General features: G+C 56.4%; 2 protein-coding genes across 8 annotated transcripts; one reads left to right on the top strand and one right to left on the bottom strand.

Moving 5' to 3' along the window:
* Window positions 1–409: 409 nt before the first annotated feature.
* GPHA2 (glycoprotein hormone subunit alpha 2) lies at window positions 410–3,064 on the top strand. 2 transcript variants are annotated; one of them, XM_067748448.1, is made up of 4 exons: window positions 454–1,801; window positions 2,204–2,306; window positions 2,467–2,651; window positions 2,763–3,064. In XM_067748448.1, the coding sequence occupies exons 1-4, from the start codon at window positions 1,703–1,705 to the stop codon at window positions 2,862–2,864; spliced, it is 489 nt and encodes a 162-aa protein (XP_067604549.1). In that variant the 5' UTR covers window positions 454–1,702; the 3' UTR covers window positions 2,865–3,064. The 2 variants fall into 2 exon arrangements, with proteins under 2 accessions (XP_067604548.1, XP_067604549.1); XM_067748447.1 differs by having other exon boundaries at window positions 410–1,801; window positions 2,467–3,064.
* A 7-nt stretch (window positions 3,065–3,071) lies between these two features.
* Window positions 3,072–12,203, bottom strand: PPP2R5B (protein phosphatase 2 regulatory subunit B'beta). 6 transcript variants are annotated; one of them, XM_067748441.1, is made up of 15 exons: window positions 11,429–12,203; window positions 10,514–10,928; window positions 9,541–9,737; window positions 8,823–8,924; window positions 8,570–8,662; window positions 8,314–8,444; window positions 6,811–6,870; window positions 6,602–6,710; window positions 5,995–6,048; window positions 5,871–5,921; window positions 5,627–5,746; window positions 4,645–4,772; window positions 4,276–4,377; window positions 4,067–4,137; window positions 3,072–3,867 (listed from the first exon to the last, which is right to left on the bottom strand). In XM_067748441.1, the coding sequence occupies exons 2-15, from the start codon at window positions 10,710–10,712 to the stop codon at window positions 3,695–3,697; spliced, it is 1,590 nt and encodes a 529-aa protein (XP_067604542.1). In that variant the 5' UTR covers window positions 10,713–10,928; window positions 11,429–12,203; the 3' UTR covers window positions 3,072–3,694. The 6 variants fall into 6 exon arrangements, with proteins under 6 accessions (XP_067604542.1, XP_067604545.1, XP_067604539.1 ...); XM_067748444.1 differs by having other exon boundaries at window positions 4,067–4,132; window positions 10,514–10,969; XM_067748438.1 differs by having other exon boundaries at window positions 10,514–10,969.
* Between the last annotated feature and the right edge of the window lie 587 nt (window positions 12,204–12,790).

The following is a 12,790-nucleotide window of genomic DNA, read 5'->3' on the forward strand; positions in this document are numbered from 1 at the left end:
ACCTGACTTCGAACCTTAAACTCCCCTGGCCAGGTTAGAGAATGCGGTTTTGCAAGACTCAATGTCCTGAGCCCTGCTGACCCTCAAGAAATCATGTCTCCTCAGTTCACCCAGTTCGGCCCCAAAGTGCAGTCTCTTAGTAGGTAAATGCTTCTCGCCTAGCTACCCCTTTGGCTTTGACAGTAATGCAGATTAGTTTATCGGATCAACTGGAAGTCAGTGTAGGTTAGGGCCAAAGGAATCATTTTGTAACTGTAGAGATGACCAGTATTAGAATGGGCCACCTTGTAAGGTAACAAGCCTTTGTCAACCCTGGTCTTTAAACAGAGCTGATTGTCTGTCAGATGCTGGAAGTCACTCTCGGTGGATGGGAACGCTGGGGCTGGACTGCTAAAGTCCCTCAGAGACCCCTTGTTCTGACGCCTTTCCCTTGGCTGGGGAGGAGAGAAGAGGTGGGCTGCTGAAGGGCCTGGGACCTGAGGGGAGGAGGGCCAAAGGGGGAGTCGCCGTGTGTGAGGACTGGAGGACTAGGGACAAGTTGTGTTTACAGCCTTTGCCCTGCTGTCCCAAACACAGCCCACTTTCCAAAGCTGTTCAAAGGCACAGCTCCAGAATCTGGAGATCTGAGCGCCATTCTGACTTACAAGCTTATAATGAAGGCTTGGCAAAGTCACTTTCCTTTCTGGTTCTTATTTTTCTCATCTGGAAAATGAAAGGGTAGGATCTGATGAGCTCTCAGTGCCTTCCAGCTCTGGCAGCCTGTGGCTGGCTCTGCCTCTCGGAGCAGGTCATTGAGCCAGTAGCCCTGGGGTGTGTGGGGACAGAACCACCACAGGCTTCCTTCTGATCGCTACCCTGCCCCGGCCCCTGTGGCTCCTGCTGGCTAGGGGTCTTTTTCTAACTTGCCACATTCTTGCCCCAAGTGTAATTCAGCACCAGGCATGAATAGCAGATCTGGGTTCCAAAACAGCCCTGACATGAACTAGCTGTGTGACCTTTAGTAACTTTCCTTCTCTTGAGCCTCAGTTGCCTCACCTGTAAAACCAGAGCCAGGGCTGGACGAAATGATCGACTTGCTGGGGTTGATAGCTTCAGGCACTTCCAGGAGTCAGGTCCCTGTTAGTCCAGAAACTAGGGGAAGCCCCACTCCGTAGCTGACCCCCCAGAGTGAGAAGTCATCCACTTGACAGTGAAAGTGAAGCTCTGAAACGGACTTAGAACCAGCCCCCTGACTCTCCCTGACTCTGCCACCAAGCATCTCTCAGGAGACCCCCCCACTGATAGCATTTCCGTTGTCCATAAGAATCTCCTCACCACCCTTTCCTTTGCAGTGGGTAAAAGAGACAGGCAGGGCTGAGTTTAATAGTTTTAAGGATGGGCTGGCAAGGCCCTAAACAGAAGTGTCCTGCCCGAGGTCACATAGCAAAGAAGAGAACCCAGGTGGCCACAACTCAGCCCAGTGAGAGCCCTCCCTCTCCAACTGCACACACGCTGCCTACTCCACCAGCTCCTGGGCTTTTCTCTACACCTCACTTCCCAGCCCTGGGCCACCAGCAGCTTTTGGACATAGGGGAAGCAGAAACTGCCCTAGAGGACCACACCTCAGAGAACAGCAGGATCTCCCAGGTGGTTTTGCTGTGAGGCTTCAGGCAGAGAAGGCAGGCCTGAAAGCCGACCTCCAAGAAGGCGTGGCCCCAGAAAGATGGCAAATAAAAACCCGGAGAGCCAGCACCGCCTGGAGACCAGCAGGAGGCCAGAGGAGCCACTCAACAAGCCACTCAGCTCCTGGGCCTTGGAAGTGGTGAGCTCACTGAGGCAGGAAGAGCCCTGGGAGGGGCTGGGGACTGCAGATAAGGGTCCTGCGGGCAGATAGATGGGGCAGATGGAGGGAGGCAGAGGTTCGTGGTCCAGATGGTGGAGGAAGTTCGGGGGGAGAATCACGGCAGTGGGCTGACACACAAGTCACACTGGGACAGCTGTGCACACTCACACGCATCCAGAGAGACAGATACGCACATCCACATGCACACGCACCCAAAGGCAGGTACAAGGAAAAGACAGCCCCTCACAGGCAGGCCTCACCCCAGTCAGACAGACCAACCTAGCCCTGCCTCATTCACCTGGAGGCATGCAGTGTTGAAAGAACTCCCTCTCCCACCTGCACACCCATCTAGAGACATCTATCTACCTATCTGTATTTCAGATGCCCATGGCGTCCCCCCAAACCCTGCTCCTCTGCCTGCTGGTCCTGGTGGTCACTGAAGGCCAGGGTCAACAGGCAGCCATCCCAGGCTGCTACTTGCACTGTAAGTAACCCTGGGAGCAGAGAGCTGGGTGGGAGCAAAGAGCTGGTGGACTGGACAGAGGGGCAGGCAGCACCCTCGAGGGACCCAGTGAGGCTCAGGCAACAGGAGCTGGGCGAGCCTTCTCCAAGGCACCATCTACCGCTCTTCTGTCTTCTTCTAGCCTTCAATGTGACGGTGCGAAGTGACCGGCAAGGCACCTGCCAGGGCTCCCATGTGGCACAGGCCTGTGTGGGCCACTGCGAGTCCAGCGCCTTCCCTTCCCGTTACTCGGTGCTGGTGGCCAGTGGCTATCGACATAACATCACCTCCGTCTCTCAGTGCTGCACCATCAGCAGCCTGAGGAAGGTGAGGGGGCCCAGCTCGGTGGTGCTTGTTGCGGGTAGGGGAGACAGAGGAGATGGGGATCTAAGATGGCCTGAGGAAGGGGACTGGAACAGACACCCACCTCTCCCACAGGTGAAGGTGCAGCTGCATTGTGGGGGGGACCGGAGGGAGGAGCTGGAGATCTTCACGGCCAGGGCCTGCCAGTGTGACATGTGTCGCCTCTCGCGCTACTAGCCCATCCTTCTCCCCCCGCCACCCTCCCCTTGGTCAGAGGGTTTAATGTTGGAGTATATCCTACATATCCTGAACCTCAGCAAGGACAACAGCTCCAACCCTGTGAGAAGAGGGGCATTTCTGCCTCTTCCCCACCTCTGCCTGGCTTCCTAACCAGTCCTTCATCATTTCATCTCCCTCTTTGTCCTAAATAAAGCAAGCAGATCATGAGTTTCTCTCTTTATTAAATCTACCCCCAGCCAGGGAAAGGGGAACAGACCATGGTTACTGTGACCACCCACCCTTGCCCCAGGACACAGGGAATCTTCTGCCTGTGCCCTCACCCCTCCCCCTGCCCAATAAATAAAAAGGGGACAAGGATGTACAGGGCAAGGGAGGGGAGGGAAGGAAGGAGGGTGCCCCAGGCCCAGGATAATGTCTGTGTTGCAGGTGAGCTGGGGGAGAATAAATAGACCATGGATCCCATGGTGGGGTGAGGAAGGACCTCCCGCTGGCACAAGGTGGGGCAGGTGAGGGGCCGAGTCCCCTTGCCCTAGGCTGGGAGCAGGGGGTGGGAACCTGCCTGCAGTCTGTAGCCCAGCTTTGTGGGGCAGAGGCAGATCCCTGATGGCAGCTTCCTGGTCAAGCTTGCCCTGGTCAAGCCCTGCCAGGACGGCCTGAGAGTTCTGTTGCCCGGACCCCCATCTCTCCTCCTCTCCCCCCAGTGGAAACTGCCCAGGCTGGGCCAGGCAGGAAGCCCTCCGAGCCCCCTCTGGCAAGGCCAGGAGTAGGTGTGTATCTCTCTGGACCCCTGGGCAGGAGGGAGGATGGAGGGGCTGACAGCTCTGGGTTTAGCTCCTCCCCTTCTGGGGATCTTTAGCTCTGACCTCCACCGGTGGCCACCTGGGGTGTAAGCCGCTGGAGCGGGGCCTCTTTGGCCCCCTGGGTCCCCTGTAACCGGCGTAGCCGTAGCTCCTCCAGGCCTTGCCACAGCTCCTGACGTTCCTGGGCCTTCTGCTGTTCCCTGGGGAGAGAGGGTGAGGCAGTTCCCTTACCTGGGGCCCCACCTGCAATTCAGCCTCCCTCACCACCACCCCACCTGCAAAGAGACTCCACTTAGGGGAGAAGGCACTAAGGAGAGACTGGTCCCAGCCTGTGGTCATGGAGTAGATGGATCAGCCTGGCCCTGAGAGGCCCCAGCTGAAGTATAGGATGCTCCATACCTGGAAGAAGTACTTGGGAGGATAATTGGAGGATGCAGGGGATAACTGGGCTTGGATGCCCCAGCACTTGGCAAAAACATAGGGAAAGACTTTAAACATCTGATCAGGTGGGATGTGGGTTGTCCTCTTCGGTTCCCTCCAACCATTAGGAACTGGTTCTTTTCTGCTTTTCTCCCCTCTCCCTCCATGTCCAGCCTCCCAGCACTCACTGCTGCTTTTCCAGCTTGTAGGAGGCTGTGAGCTCATCAAACAGCTTCCCATTCATCTCCATGAAGGTCTTGAGCACATTGTAGATCAGAGACACAATGGTTCTTGGCAGGGTCAAGGGAGGGGGTGAGAAATGAGAGCAATTTCAGTTGGGTCCCACCTCCCTCTCTGGCATTCTGCCTGTCCCTGTGTCCCAAATACAGCATGCAGCCCTGAACACCACAAGCACCGCCCTCTGCCTGCCCCTTTCACCACCCCTCTGCCATCTTCGGATGCCTTCCCTGATCCTCTCCAGCTAGCAGTAACCCCAGTTCTGGACTGGCTGGCCCTGCCCCAGGTTCTGTGGGTTAGGTCAAGGCCTGGGCACTCACTGATTCCAGTGCTCCTTGGAGACTTGGTAGAGGGTCCCAAACACAGCAGGCAGCACAGTATGGCAGTTGTCCTCAATGAGGCTCAGGATATACTCATTGTTCCAGAAATACAGAGCCCGCTCTGCAACCTGGGGCAGCGAGATGGCAGAGTAGGCGCCTGGCAGTGGCTTCCCTGCACATGCAAGGCCTGGTATCCATCCCCAACCCAAAACCCAGGGCGCCCTGCCCTCCACGCACCCCGTCTTCAGGGCTCATCTGACCCACGGGAGGAAGCAACATGGTGAGGTGAAAAGAACACTGGATTAGGAGTCCAACGCTCAGAGGAGAATCCTGGCTCCACTACACACTGGCCACGTGACTTTGGACAGGGTATTTAACCCCTCAGCCTCTGTTTTCAAATCTGTAAAGTGGGGCTAATAATAGCTACCTCCATACGGCTGTTGTAAGCATCAAATGAGGTATTCAGTAAACTGAAGGAAAAATTGACAACCACCAGGTATGGCTCATAAAAATAAAAGTCTGCACACACGTGTAGGAGAACACTGGTTACAGCCAGCCTGGATGGTGTGGAGAAGCCTTGCTGGGCTCTGAAGTGGGGCTAATGAAATCTAAGGCCACTAAGGAAGCGGACAACCATCCGTCCCATTCATGGACGTTTGCTAAACATCCATTTCAGTTTATGAAATGTGCTTATGCTGCCATCTCTTCGGCTCTCATCACCACCTGTTGGCCCATTCTACAGATAAGGAAGCCTAATCTGACTCAGAGTGGTGAAGTGATTTGCTCAAGGCTCCTCAGCCAGTGGGAGGTGGATCTGAGGCTTGACCCCAGGTCTCCTGACCCTAAGACCAGCATCTCCCCATTATTAGACCCAGGAAGGTCCAGAGGAGAAACTGAGGGCAGAGGAAGCTGTGTTAGGTCAACTTGCCAACCTTACCAGTCCATACCCTGGCTCTCACCCCCACCCATTCCAGCCCCATACCTGGAAATGGGGGCTGGACACACAGCGAGCCACCTGCTTGAAGAGGGGCTCCTGGATCTTCACGAACTGGGAGGGCTCAATGACATCCAGAATCTCTTCCATCTCCCCCAGAAACATCACCTGGGGTGGGGGAAGGGACACAGGGAGCAGCAGTTCCCACCTCCCCTGACACACACCTGCCTGCCCTCTGGAAGCTGAGCCCTCCCAACCTCCCTGTGGTGGACATCAAAGCCCTTCTTCATACCTCCTTCTGGGTACAGGTTTTTGGCCAGTATTTGAGCAGCCCCCGGATCACCTGTGGGAGTTGAGGCAGAAAAGAGTCAGACCTGCAGGGGTGGGGGCTTGCCCTTCCCCCCAGAGGTACTCACATGCTCTGTCAAAGTGGCATCCTTCTCCAGGAACTGTACCACACAGTATGCCAGCTGCAGCGGGGCGTGGTGGGTGAGGAGGAGGCACAGAGAAAGAGGACAGGGGTCAGGAGGGGACCAGGACAGGACGCTAGACATTGGCTCATTTCCTATGTCTATTCTCTTAGTCACCAATCATTTACTGACCACCTAGGATACACCAAGCACCATGCTTGGTGTGCAGGGACACAATAATGACCTCACAGGGGAAACATTCAGCAAACTAGTCCTTACAAATTTTACAAAAGGTTCCTTAACCGGAATCTGTATCATGATCTATGGGAATACAGAAGGAGGAGAGCTCAAGCCTGCACAGGCAGGTCAAGTGGGAGGGGGCTGGGAAGTCTTCAGAGCTTCAGCTATGTCTGAGATCGGCCTTAAACGGTCATGGGGATTCTCTACGGTAGACGGAACAGAATTAGTCAAGAAAAAGGTGAGAGAGGATCCCGTGAGTTCACGCTTTTAGTGTGGCTGAAATCAGAGTGTCAGGCTGGCTCTGCGGGCCCGGGTGGCTGCCCTGACTCTGTCAGGACCTCTCTGCCATGGCAGGACCAGGCCTGGGCCTTACCTGGGCGTGAAAGACAGACAGCGACTTGACAGAGTGCAGGGGAATCAGGACTCGAACCAGAAACTGCTTGTGCTCGGTCTTCAGGGGCAGCGCAAAGCCGTTGATGATGCTGAGGAGGGGGCAGAAGAGATGAGGAGGGTTGGCATGACTGGGCCTCAGTCCCTCCTCCCAGAATCCTGAGGCTCCAGCTGATGCCCAGAGAGAGTCACCTTCCTAAGATCTCCAGCAGCTCAGCCACGCCATTGAAGTGCTCGAGTTCATAGATGAACCTTTGAGAGGAAGAGAAGGATGCAGAAGGGCTCAAGGCAGTTGGAGCAGGCCCAGCCCTCCTCTCTGTCACCCTGCCTGCCCACCCCCAGCCTGCACATCAATCCAACTCTCTCCCCACCCAGAGGCTGTGCTCCCTTCCCCAAACCCCAAACGAGGCCCCACTGAGATCCACACCCACCTCTTTATTACCCTTCTCAGCCCAGCCACCAGTGCCACTCTGGGTCCCAGCTCAAACCTTTCTTCTTCTTTTTTTTTTTTTAAATTTTTATTGGAGTATGGTTGCTTTACAATGTTGTGTTAGTTTCTACTGTACAGCAAAGTGAATCAGCTATACATATACATATATCCCCTCTTTTTTGGATTTCCGTCCCATTTAGGTCACCACAGAGCATTGAGTAGAGTTCCCTGTGCTATACAGTAGGTTCTCATTAGCTATCCGTTCTATACATAGTACCAATAGCATATATATGTCAACCCCAATCTCCCAATTCATCCCACCCACCCTTTCCCCTCTGGTATTCAAACCTCTCTTCTATGAAGCATTCCAACTCGTCTCTTCCTCCCCGAGACCCTAACCCTCATTACCTGGTCCCCATCCAGTCCATAGGCACCTAGCCTGAGTCCTCCACTCCTCATGCCAATCAACCAAAAGAATGACAAACACTTACAGTGTCTATTCTGTGCTATGTACTTCTCAAAATTATCCCAGGAGGTAGACCTTATTAGATCCATTATATAGATGAAGAAATCAAGGCTCAGCAGTTCAATGAAACTTGCCGCAAAGTTAATAAGCAAGGGATCTAATACACTGAGCTCCTGGAGGAGAGGGATCGTGCCTCACCTATTTTTTAGCTAATAACGATAAAAGCTAATGTTTCAGAGTTCCGGCCTTGGTCCAGGAGCTACACTGAGTGCTTTGAAGGCACTGCCTCATTTCATCTTGATGATTATCTCTGTGTAGCACAGTTATCATTCCCATTCTAGAGACGAGGAGACTAGGAGAGAGCTTAAATAATTTGCCCAAGTTCACCCAAATATTTGAACCAAACTCAAACACAGACCATCTAGCTCAAGAGCCAGTCTCAACTACAAGGCAATGTGGGTCCCTGATGCCCAGTGGGCACTGGCGCTCAATACATATTTGCAGAAAGAATCTCATTCTTTGGGTCCTTAAGGCCTGGTGTGACATTAGATCCTAGGCCCCCTGAACTGACCTAGTCCCTGCAAACCACTTCATCTCTCAGCCTCAATTTCCTCATCTGTAAAATGGAAATAAATACCCTTTCTCTACTGATCTCACAGGATTTGTATAAGCAAAAATTATATAATATGTTGCCAAGAAGAAACTGGGCCCCCAAGCCCAGAAGCTTTTGCTCTGTCTTCTCCCCATAGCTCTCTCCCTCCCTCCCCAGGTCCCAGCGGGGTAGGCCGCAGGCACCCACCGGAGGAAGATATGGCTGCACTGTTTGCGGATGTAGGCCCGGAGCCCCAGGAACTTTCCATAGACCCTGTGCAAGATGGTCTTGAGGTACTCACGCTCCCGAGGGTCCTCGCTATCAAATAGCTCCAGGAGCTGTGGGACACAGGATCAGGGGTTAGGAAAGAGGCCAAGCCAGGTTGCTTCCATCCTATCCCCACGCCACTCAGAGAGCCTGCCCCTGCCCCATGACACCACCCGGCCTGGGCTCCCCACTTCACCATCAGGACAAACTTTTGATCCACATATCTCTTGGCCACGGAGGGCTGGAAGTCTGGGCTCTCCAAGAAACGCAGGAAAAACTCGTATACCAGCTGGAGGAGGGGAACAGACAGAAAGGTGAGTTCAGGAGCAGCCTCCCCCCTCATCCTGCCCTGTGGCCCTCATCCAACAGTTCGGGGCCTAAGGAGACCCTCTACCCTCTCCTCGGATCTCTTCTGAAACTCAGATCCCTGTCTTCCCCAGCCCTCATACCTGAAGATGTGGCCATGAAGGCTCAAGGTTGGGCTCATCCTCTTCAGGGTCAAATTCAGGGTTCTCACTGGGCGGCAGCGTCCGGAAGATATTCACTGAGATCTGAGGGGACAGAGTCAGGGTTCTCTACGGAAGAACCCTTGAAGGTGGAAACCAGGACATCCCTCATCCAAAGTTTAATGGGCCTCAGCACCTACCCAAGCAACCAGTTCACTCCTTGGCAATCATTACCTGAACATCTAGTTCATGGATAGACCTGGGCCCAGGGTTGGGGACCCAGGGGTGGATGAGATACATCCCTGCCCTCTATCAGGTGCAGTCCAGCAGGGAAGACGAGATGGGAAGTGGTAAGGTCTAAGGACATTCTAAGCAGCAAAAGGGAGATTTCTAGCTTGGGCATTGAGAGAGGCTTCATGGAAGAGGCAGCACCTGAGCCAGGCCATGGCGATAAGGAACGTGGTGGGAGTGCACACCAGGCCTCAGGAGAGCATAAGCAAAAGAGCAGGGTGGGACAAGCCCAGGAGGCACTGAGTTACCTACACTGGCTGGGTGCTGGGCAGCAGTGGGGCTGGGACAGGGGTTGCGCGGGAGGAAGATGTGGGCCTCGAGGCCAAGCCAAAGACTGTGGGTTTATTCTCCGCACGGGGGCTCCGCAGGCAGGCTTAGGGTTCCCATGGGCACCAAGCCCTCCCCCAGAGGCCAGGTGCCAGGTGCTCACCATGCGGATGATATCTGGGTAGACAGGCTCAATGAGGACCCCCCGAGTGCTCCCCACACACTCCACCAGCTCATTGAGCGCCGCCCGCTTCACCTCCTTCCCCTTCAGGTCGGCCACACAGTCCAAGAAGTCAAACATCACCCCACACTGGGCCAGCTTCCGGCTCAGCAGCTCATGCAGCTCAGAGGCTGGCACATCTGGGGAGGAAGGAGGGGGCTGAGCCTGGGCCCCAGCTGCCACAGCTCTGGGCAGGGGCGGGCCCTCCTAATCCCTAAGGCTGGCTCCTCTGCCCCCCAGACCCCATGCTTTTGTGCCATCTCCCACTCCTTGCAGAAAGCAAACAACTTCTGTCCCATCCTCCATTCTTGTGAAGTAAAGGAGCTTCATCTCTTCATCCTAACCTAGGCTCAGAGAACACGATAGCCTGACTTTAAAGCATGGGAACAGACCCTGGCTGCCTGGCCTTTCCACAGGTGCCCAAACAGCCACTGCCTCCCTCTCATAGGCGGCACTCTGTTCTAAGAGCCAGAAGTGGGGAGGAGAGCCAGCACTGAGGACCTCTCGGGTGCCTCTGCCTCAGCCAGTTGGGCCCTGTAGCCCAGAGCTGGGGGGACCTCACGGTGACTGCAGGGAAGCGTGCTAAGCACCTGCCCCAGGACCCCGGCAGCAGCTGGGCTGGTAGTGGCCTCCTGGAACCCAAGCTGTAGGCCCCACCCTTGGCCCTGGTCTGCCCCCCAGGGTGGCGCCACCTCCAGATGCCCCACCTCCAAGGATGACAGGCCAGTCAGGCCATGCGTCAGCAGAGAGGGTAGAGGGCTGGGAGGTGGCGATCAGGTGCTGGAGTCCCTGGCCTGGAAGGGGCCGTCCAGACTCCCTCTGATCGCAGCTGCCAGCTGCTTCCCACCACCCCACCCCCAAACCTCACTTGCCCACACCAGGACTCAGGTAGCCCCGGAGCCAAGACCGGGCTCACCTTTGAGCAGGGGCAGTGGGATGAGTTCCTGCTGGTTGCTCTGATAGCGGAATTGAGAGGAGCTGTGGGACCGCCGGGGCCGGGCCCTGCGGAGGGAACGGCGGGAGAAGCCGTCCACCTTGTCGGGTGGGGGCACCGGGGACAGCCCTGGGGACGAGGGGCTGCCGGGGGTGCTCGCGGGGGGCAGCTTCGTCTCCATGGCGGTCAGGCGGTGGGCCAAGCCTTCAGAGCCCCTGAGCTTCCCTCTGGGCCTGCAGGATGCTGCGTGAGGCTGGGCTGACTAACTTGGGCCCATCCTGTGCGGTGGGGAGGAGCACAGCACAGTCCTGGCCCCCCCCCCAGGGCCTCTGGCAACTGCCCAGTCCTGGGGGGCAAGCACGGTAGAGAGGAGGATGGCTCAGGTCTCAGGTCCTTCCTGAGGGTCGGAAGAGTCCAGTTAGGGTTCCCACCCTGGCTCTTTTAAAAAAGAAGTCAGGGCAGAGAGGTCAGCAAGAAAGAGACAGAGAGAGCCTGTCAGTTCTTTCAGGACAGCCTGTGGGGCTGCGGCGGAGCGCCCAAGTCTTCTTTCCCTCCTACCCTGGCCCAGACCCTGAAGAGAGGTGCAGCCCTCTCCCACAGGAGACAGGGCCCTCCCTTCTCCCTGACTGAAAGGCCCCAGACTCCAAAACAACCCATCTCGAAATAGGGCCTCTCCCGCCAGCCAGACCTTACCTGGAACGGGGACCTCGTTCCTCATCCCTGGCCCCTAACAGAATGGGGCCCCCGTTTCTGCTCCACTAATCCAGTCACCAGGGACTTCCCCAAGAATGAGGGTCCCATCCCCCTGCCCCTCCACGACCCGCAGCCTCCCCCCGCCTCAGTTTCTCCTTCCTCGCTCCCAGATCTCATCTGCCTCTCGAGGGGGGGGCCACTCACTTCTCAGATGCCCAGACTTTGGTCGCCGACCCTCCAGGGGCTGCCGGTGGGGAGGGAGCAGCTGTTCAGGGCTCCCGAGCCGCGGTCCGGTTCAGGGCGCTGGCGCTGGGCGGCGGCGCTCCTGGGTTCTCTCTCTGGCTCCGGGGGGGCCGGAGCGTGCACCCAACTCAGCCCCGCGTCGGGGCGCGGGCGCGCGACGGGCTCTGGGCTGGCCGGGGCAGCGCGCAGACCTCTCCTCAAGTCGTGGCACCCAACCCGCGCAGCACCACAGGAGCCCCGGCTCTGTGCGCACCGGCACCCGCCGCCCAGCTGCTCACGATGACATCAAGTCACCTCCCCCAGTCGGCCCGCACATCCCCGCGGGTTTGGGGGCCGGGGGCGGGGTGGGTGGGTGGGGTGCTGCGTCAGGAAGTTCCCGCCCGGGGCAGCTGGGAGATGTAGTCCCCTCACCAATAAAAGCGGCTGCCTGACCAAAGGGGTAATCCCTGCGGGCACCCAGGGACAAGACTGAAGCTGAGCGGGAAGGGGTCCAACTGGCGCTGGGTTCCTGCTTTCTGCAAGGGAGACTGCATAGGGAGAGAGGAAAACTCAGGAGTCTGCACCAGGAAGCTGGGGGCGATGCCAGGACTCCGGCAGGAAAGAGGCCCAATCCTATGCCAGGCCCAAAGATTTGGCCTGCTCCATCTGTGCCCCAGTCATTCCACCCCCAAGGGAACCCCACCCTCACTCCAGAATGGCTGGACGCTTCAAAACCCCAGTAGAAACTGGCACTGGACTGGTTAATAGTCTGCAGTGAGCCAGTGCCTGCTGGGAGGGGTGTGGTGCACCCAAGGCTGCTGGGAAATGCAGTCCTTCCTCAGGCCTGCAGTCCCCCTCCCGTCGCTTGCTGTCTAAGGTGACATCATGATCTGGGTTTAAAGGGCCAGCCTAGGAGTGGCAAAGCATCAGAGCAGGGGGTGCTCCATGGTGCTGCCACCCCACCCCAGGCAAGCTAGCCTCCCTGGATGGAACTCCCAGCCCCTTTGGGACCTAAGATGTGCTACTGGGGTCTCCTGTTCAAAATCCTGCTGCAGGGTATCCAAGGCACAGGTGGACTTCCAGGAGTTTGGCATTCCTGCCAAAATTTTCCAGCTTGTAGTCCGGGACCCCCTTCCTAGCACTCTGGACCCCAACACCTTTCATTCCCCTGGACTCCATCCCCTACAATATGCTGTGAAATCTCCACCCAGCAATTTTGTTTGTTTTGTTTTTTGAATTTTATTTTATTTATTTTTTATACAGCACATTATTAGTTATCTATTTTATACATATTAGTGTATACATGTCAATCCCAATCTCCCAGTTCATCCCACCCCACACAAC

Source organism: Pseudorca crassidens, chromosome 9 (assembly GCF_039906515.1).
Source record: "Pseudorca crassidens isolate mPseCra1 chromosome 9, mPseCra1.hap1, whole genome shotgun sequence".
Lineage (NCBI taxonomy): Eukaryota > Metazoa > Chordata > Mammalia > Artiodactyla > Delphinidae > Pseudorca > Pseudorca crassidens.

Bases quoted from the DNA above. Each gene is read 5' to 3' on its own strand.
- GPHA2 (XM_067748447.1), top strand. From the start codon at position 1,703: ATGGCAAATAAAAACCCGGAGAGCCAGCACCGCCTGGAGACCAGCAGG. The intron at 1,802-2,203 runs GTGAGCTCACTG...TCTGTATTTCAG, and splicing joins GCTCCTGGGCCTTGGAAGTG to ATGCCCATGGCGTCCCCCCA. The intron at 2,307-2,466 runs GTAAGTAACCCT...GTCTTCTTCTAG, and splicing joins CCCAGGCTGCTACTTGCACT to CCTTCAATGTGACGGTGCGA.
- PPP2R5B (XM_067748441.1), bottom strand. From the start codon at position 10,712: ATGGAGACGAAGCTGCCCCCCGCGAGCACCCCCGGCAGCCCCTCGTCC. The intron at 5,922-5,994 runs GTGAGTACCTCT...CAACTCCCACAG, and splicing joins ATGCCACTTTGACAGAGCAT to GTGATCCGGGGGCTGCTCAA. The intron at 4,773-5,626 runs GTATGGGGCTGG...TCGCTGCCCCAG, and splicing joins TGTCCAGCCCCCATTTCCAG to GTTGCAGAGCGGGCTCTGTA.